This window comes from Nothobranchius furzeri, chromosome 11 (genome assembly GCF_043380555.1).
Source record: "Nothobranchius furzeri strain GRZ-AD chromosome 11, NfurGRZ-RIMD1, whole genome shotgun sequence".
NCBI classification, from domain to species: domain Eukaryota; kingdom Metazoa; phylum Chordata; class Actinopteri; order Cyprinodontiformes; family Nothobranchiidae; genus Nothobranchius; species Nothobranchius furzeri.
The window spans coordinates 71277665-71285164 of NC_091751.1; the positions used below are offsets into that span (position 1 = coordinate 71277665).

A 7500-nucleotide genomic window follows, 5' to 3' on the forward strand; every position below is an offset into this window, starting at 1 on the left:
GTACACCAGTAACACACCAACAGTATACCAGTAACACACCAACAGTACACCAGTAACACACCAACAGTGCACCAGTAACACACCAACAGTGCACCAGTAACACACCAACAGTACACCAGTAACACACCAACAGTACACCAGTAACACACCAACAGTGCACCAGTAACACGCCAACAGTACACCAGTAACACGCCAACAGTACACCAGTAACACGCCAACAGTACACCAGTAACACGCCAACAGTACACCAGTAACACACCAACAGTACACCAGTAACACACCAACAGTACACCAGTAACACACCAACAGTACACCAGTAACACGCCAACAGTGCACCAGTAACACACCAACAGTGCACCAGTAACACACCAACAGTGCACCAGTAACACACCAACAGTGCACCAGTAACACGCCAACAGTGCACCAGTAACACGCCAACAGTGCACCAGTAACACGCCAACAGTGCACCAGTAACACACCAACAGTGCACCAGTAACACACCAACAGTGCACCAGTAACACACCAACAGTACACCAGTAACACACCAACAGTACACCAGTAACACACCAACAGTACACCAGTAACACACCAACAGTGCACCAGTAACACACCAACAGTGCACCAGTAACACACCAACAGTGCACCAGTAACACACCAACAGTGCACCAGTAACACACCAACAGTGCACCAGTAACACACCAACAGTACACCAGTAACACACCAACAGTACACCAGTAACACACCAACAGTGCACCAGTAACACACCAACAGTGCACCAGTAACACACCAACAGTGCACCAGTAACACGCCAACAGTGCACCAGTAACACGCCAACAGTGCACCAGTAACACGCCAACAGTGCACCAGTAACACGCCAACAGTGCACCAGTAACACACCAACAGTGCACCAGTAACACACCAACAGTGCACCAGTAACACACCAACAGTGCACCAGTAACACACCAACAGTGCACCAGTAACACACCAACAGTGCACCAGTAACACACCAACAGTGCACCAGTAACACACCAACAGTACACCAGTAACACACCAACAGTGCACCAGTAACACACCAACAGTGCACCAGTAACACACCAACAGTGCACCAGTAACACACCAACAGTACACCAGTAACACACCAACAGTACACCAGTAACACACCAACAGTACACCAGTAACACACCAACAGTGCACCAGTAACACACCAACAGTACACCAGTAACACACCAACAGTGCACCAGTAACACACCAACAGTGCACCAGTAACACGCCAACAGTACACCAGTAACACGCCAACAGTACACCAGTAACACACCAACAGTACACCAGTAACACACCAACAGTACACCAGTAACACACCAACAGTACACCAGTAACACACCAACAGTGCACCAGTAACACACCAACAGTACACCAGTAACACACCAACAGTACACCAGTAACACACCAACAGTACACCAGTAACACACCAACAGTACACCAGTAACACACCAACAGTGCACCAGTAACACACCAACAGTACACCAGTAACACACCAACAGTACACCAGTAACACCAGCAGTAGACTCAACAGTCTCTTCTAACGTGTGAAGCAGGTACAAGGTGTGGTTGGGGGTCTTCGCTTCACTTGGACACAGGCGAGCGGTCCTCAGCGAACGCAGGTTTATTCCTGTTTCTGTGTCCGTTGGGACGCTGCTGCCAGTTGTCTCATCCCTGTTGTGTTTGGATCTGGCATCGCTCTTCATCTGCTTTCCCAAATGCTCGTTTCCTTCTCCAAACTCCAACGCAGCAGCCTGGAACTAAAGTAGACTCAGAAGGTGAAGCTGATGTGTGTGTGCAGGAACGTGGGCAGTCAGTGGGCGCTGGAGCAGGCCAAGTACAACCTGGTGAACAGGTACCTGCTGGTCGGAGTAACGGAGGAGCTGGAGGACTTCATCATGATGCTGGAGGCCGCGCTGCCGCGCTTCTTCAGAGGAGCTACTGAGCTGTACAAGACAGGTACCGCACACACACACACACACACACACACACACACACACACACACACACACACACACACACACACACACACACACACACACTTCTCAGGAACGGTGAAATCTCCGAGCATGTGAGCGGGGTTAAAGGCGCAGGGAAAACTGTGTGTTGTCTCCCTTAAACGACGGTTGTGCAGCTCAAGGCACGGCAGCGCTGTGTGTGTGTGTGTGTGTGTGTGTGTGTGTGTGTGTGTGTGTGTGTGTGTGTGTGTGTGTGTGTGTGTGCGTGCGTGCGTGCGTGTGTGTGTGTGTGTGTGTGTGTGCTGCTGTAACGTGTGTATGTGTGTGTGTGTGTGTGTGTGTGTGTGTGTGTGTGTGTGCTGCTGTAACGTGTGTGTGAGTGTGTGTGTGTGTGTGTGTGTGTGTGTGTGTGCGTGTGTGTGTGTGTGTGTGTGTGCTGCTGTAACGTGTGTGTGTGTGTGTGTGTGCTGCTGTAACGTGTGTGTGTGTGCGTGTGTGTGTGTGTGTGTGTGTGTGTGTGTGCGTGTGTGTGTGTGTGTGTGTGCTGCTGTAACGTGTGTGTGTGTGTGTGCGTGTGTGTGTGCGTGTGCGTGTGTGCGTGTGTGTGTGTGTGTGCGTGTGTGTGTGTGTGTGTGTGTGCGTGTGTGTGTGCGTGTGCGTGTGCGTGTGTGTGTGTGTGTGTGTGTGTGTGGGCTCGTCGCAGCAGTGAGAAGGACAGGCTGCAGCTTCATTCTAATTCTGTGTAAGTTTAGCAACTGTACTGAAAAGAAATGTAGGATTATGCTTATTCTCCTCAATTAACGCTGAGAAATAAGCAGTTCTAGTTTGTTGAAGCTTATTTTTATAAAGCACAAGACTATATTTCCAGGACAGGTAGGCCTCCTCATGGTGCGTAGAGCGCCATGTTCTCTCCAGTTTCCTAGAGTTTTGTTTTAAGGCTCGTAGATGAGAGTTAAACCAGGGAGCCAGCTTCCTGTCCCTAATTACCTTTTTTAAAGGGGCAACATCATCTAATGCCACACGTAAAGAGGAATTAACACGATGAACTAAGGCATCAATTTGTGAGGGGCTAGAACTGAAAATATTGCCCTCTGCTACGTTCCTCTGAGATGCTGAGGACAGTAAAGATGGAACTGCGTTGTCAGATAGAGACCGACTATAGTGAAATTTACTTTCATGTCTCGAGAACTCAGTTATAAAAAACTCAAAGTTATCAAATCTGGCGTTTCCACAACTTTTATTGTTGCTATGTGTTTTATTACTGATCTGCAGCCTGTTGGTCGGCTGCCATGCTGTTTTTAATGTGCTTAGAAATACTTCTCCTATAGTATGGAGGTACTATACTGTTATACTGGATAATACTGTCATTGTACTGGAGCCAGCTGCTGATGTAACCGAGGTTTAACCAACATTTAAACATTGAATTAGGTTTCGTTGGGTTTAAGAAGCAGCAGGAAAATCTCCATCTGCCTGTGATACAGAACACCAACGTCCATCCTCGTTCTCTTACAGGCAAGAAATCCCACCTCCGGAAGACCAGTGAGAAGAAGCCGCCCACAAAGGAGTCCATTACCAAGCTGCAGCAGTCGGCCATCTGGAAGATGGAGAACGAGTTCTACGAGTTTGCTCTGGAGCAGTTCCAGTTCGTCAGGGCGCACGCGGTCAGAGAAAAGGACGGGGAGCTCTACCTGCTGGCACAAAACTTCTTCTACGAGAAAATCTACCCCAAAAACTGAGGAGGCTGGTTTCCGGGGGTAGTTTCAGAGGAGCCCGGGGCTTTTGGTACGGGTAAAGTAACTGTGCTTTCTGAAGGAAGGGTGGAGACTTCCTGCTGATGGAGAACAGGAGGTGGAGAAGCAACCGAACTGGACAGTCAGCTGGTTGTTCCTAGCAGCTTCCCGAGCGAGGCGCCCTGCTGGCATGAGAGAGACGGACAGCTGTGTACTGTCTGGTTGTGTTTGATGTCTTTGAGACGATTGTTGTTCATATGTACAAACTAACCTTTTATATGGCGAACGCCACCCTCACGCCTCACTCCTGCTGCTGACGCTCACACACTGTAAAAAGCTGGCTGTGATGTTTTCTTATTAGACTGGAATAAAACGTCGGATTCTTTTCTGACCCTACTTTTTCTGAGTCTTGTATCGAAGCAGGTGTGAATGCATGGGCGGAGCCAGGCGGTGGCTAAAGCAACGGCTTAGCAACCCCAACTTTTCCACGACCCCCCGAAGCGCGCGCTTCATGCCGACGCGTGCCGGCCCGGAGAGCAGCGGGACCAGGCTCCGTCCCGCACTCTTGACCGCCTCCCCTTTCGTAAATCTTGCATAAAGTGCGTGGAGGAAGCCGTGGCTGGCATCAAACCGGGAGGCGGGACTTAAGCACAGGTCCGGTGCGTGTGGAGCTTTCCCGAACCATCAAAACGGATGAGTTGGACAAGCACGGTGGGAAACGTGCCGTTAAGAGACGCGAGTCTGCTCAGAAGAGTCACGGTGGGGGGCCTGATATGCAACGGTGCAGAAAGTCTGTCTCGAACCATGTTGGTCAAAAGCAGGTTTCCCAGGAATTAGACAGGTTCGTGTTACAACCCAAAGGTGGTAACGGAGAAGGTGCTCCTCCTTGAACCTTATCGTGGTGGAGGAGCTTAAGTGCCCTAATGATCCTAGGAGCTGTGCTGTCTGGGGCACTTTGTGCCCCTGGTAGGGTCTCCCATGACAAATGGGTCTTAGGTGAAGGGTGAGACAAAGAACGCTTCACAGGATATTTCATGGATTTACAATCAAAGAGTCGGAGTACCCGGCCCGGAGGGTTACCGGGGTCCCACCCTGGAGCCAGGCCTGCGGTTGGGGCCCGTGAGCGAGCGCCTGGTGGCCGGGCCGAGCCCGAACCGGATACCTGGGCTCATCCAACCGTGGACCCACCACCCGCAGGAGGAACATGAAGGGTCCGGTGCAGTGTGGATCGGGTGGCAGACCGAGGCGGGAGCCTTGGCGGTCCGATCCCCGGACAAGAAGGTGCTGGGGTCGTGGCTAAACCCTGTTAGACGCCTCGACTTGGTCTCAGAGTTATGAGAAAAAAGTCTAATTCTAACATCAGACTTGACTTTATTCAGAGATGTTTTTTTCTCTTAAATATTTCCGGATTTGTTGTCGTTTTAGAATAAACACCCTTTTGTTTCTAAACTAAGAACAGTTGCAGGGTTTGCTCTCTCCTTTCAACGGGATGTTGATGTTAAAAATAAACATAAATGGATAAATATTACTGGTGTAACGGGATGTAGCGGTTACCTTAAATAAATGACCAGTAAGATGTGATATTCCATATAAATATGAATTATCAATATTATTGATCTTTAGACATTTGATGGAACCAGCTGTTTTTGGCAGTGCAGGGAAATCACACCATAATAATTTGAGACGGAGGTAAAATTTAGTTTATAAAAATCTATTTAAGATGAAATACTATTTATTTACTTCTAAACTAATGATGACAGAACTAATTATGATGGACGATGGTCGAAACAAGGTAACTGAGATGACGGAACGTGAGCTTCGATGTTAGCAAAACAAATCCTGATGTCTGGGTGGTAAAATCAGTCTGAATGTCTGGTTTAACAAACTACGCATTAATAAAGCCGTCCCACGCCCCGTGTGACCCGGGGCCGGAGACGTCGGGACGACATGATGGAGTTGATGTTTGGAGCCCGTAGTTCCACCTCTAATACGAACCGTCTGGTCTGCACTAACTTCCAGGTGACTGCTGGAAGCTGCTTAGCATCTGATGCAGTTTGCAAGGAAGGTTTTGACCTTGGGGTCAAAAGGGAAGATGGCTCCTTATGCTTCGCTTACCCAGTCGGCCGAAGGGTAGCTCGCCAGAACTGGCTTGTTCAGGAAGTGAACGCTTTTATTAACTGTTGTTTGTCAATTTGGACAAATCAGCATTTGACACGTTAAAGTGGGCGTCGTCATCGACTTCAGACGCCACTCCTGTAAGATTATTTCTGAATGTGAAGTGAAAATATGAACCATTAACAATAATCTGTGAATATGCTGATAGATTAGCATTATTAAATCCAACAACAGACTAATCTGGTGTAATCTAAGATCTGGAATAAACCATTATATGTTTAACTCATCATTACTGTAGCACTGTATTAAAACACTTTAGATTTAAAACGCATGTAGGTACCACATCATACGACTGAAACAACTTAAGTCATTAAGGAGCCAGAAGAGATGACTTCATATATAAAAGAGATGGAACGGGATAAGTTACGGAGCCTTCATAATCCACACCTCCGGTGTCGGGTTGACATGACCCGTATGAAATAAAGTTCACTTTTTGCCATTTGATGAAAAACAGGCTTGAGTAGAAATACAAACATAACAAACCCTGAAAATCAACAGGTGTCTGAGTACTTTCTGTACCCAGTGTGAGTTCAGATCCTCCTTCTCACACACATGATCAAGCTTCATCACACATCAGTGACCCGATTGTTCCTAACGGAGCGCTTCGCTCTCAGACTGCAGGTTTACTGCTGGAGAAGCAAGCCGGGACCAGAGCGAGGCTGGAAGGCAGGAACCCCCAGAGAATAATCCAGAAATCTTGGAAAGTCTAGAACAGGAAGGAAGTGGATGCCAGGAGAGGGCAGTGATGTCATCTGAAGAAACTCAGCACATAACCACACACACACACAGGGCGCTGGACCATAGACCCCACAACTGGCGCCAGATGGAAAAGACCAAAGTACAAAACAACTAGGACCATGTGTACGGAGGATAACTGCAGATAGATGTAGGACACCACGTGTACCGAAAAGCTGCAGAAACGAGCTAAATCCTGCAATATGAAAGCCGTTGAAAGCGATTAATGAAACGGAAACTAATAAAAGCTGAAAAGGCAGCAGAAAACATAAAGTCTTCGTAGCGCTTCACTTATTAGTTTATGTTGCAGCTTCATTCTAAGACAGATTCAATTCATTTTGCCCATAAAATTCAACACACAACATCCCATAATGAAAATGTGGAAGTTTGAAGTTGTTGCAAATGTACTAAAAATGAAAACGTGACAAATCACATGATCATAAGTAGCTCAGAAGTGAGCCGAGCTGCGTTCGGTTTCCACTGATCGTCCCTGAGGCGTTTCAGCAGGTTGATGGAGTCCACCTGTGCTGAACGAAGCTGATTGGACACGAAGTGGAAAGTAGTGATGGGAATTCCAGCTCTTTTTAGAGAGCCGTTTTTTTTGGCTCAGCTCACCAAAAAGAGCCGGCTCTTTCGGCTCCCAAGTGGCTCCTCAGATTTTCTGTTGCGTAGAGTACATTTATAACCAAAATGATGCAAAACTATATGTAAAATGATTTAATAATGTAAAAAAAGCAATATATCAAATATTCATCATTTCTATGGATTTAATAACTGAACACTTTAAGAAATCTCCACTTTCCGACTGCTGGCGCTCATTTTCTCACCGTCTTCGTCGCATTTTCCTCTCTCGATTGCCTTTT

General features: G+C 47.5%; 1 protein-coding gene across 1 annotated transcript in view; it reads left to right on the top strand.

Moving 5' to 3' along the window:
* hs2st1a (heparan sulfate 2-O-sulfotransferase 1a) overlaps positions 1-4123 on the top strand; it is a 57320-nt gene extending 53197 nt beyond the window's left edge. The window contains exons 6-7 of the mRNA XM_070541819.1: positions 1841-1998; positions 3510-4123. Coding sequence (XP_070397920.1) covers positions 1841-1998; positions 3510-3733 — 382 coding nt within the window. The 3' untranslated portion in view covers positions 3734-4123. The remainder of the gene's footprint in view (positions 1-1840; positions 1999-3509) is intronic.
* Positions 4124-7500: the final 3377 nt, after the last annotated feature.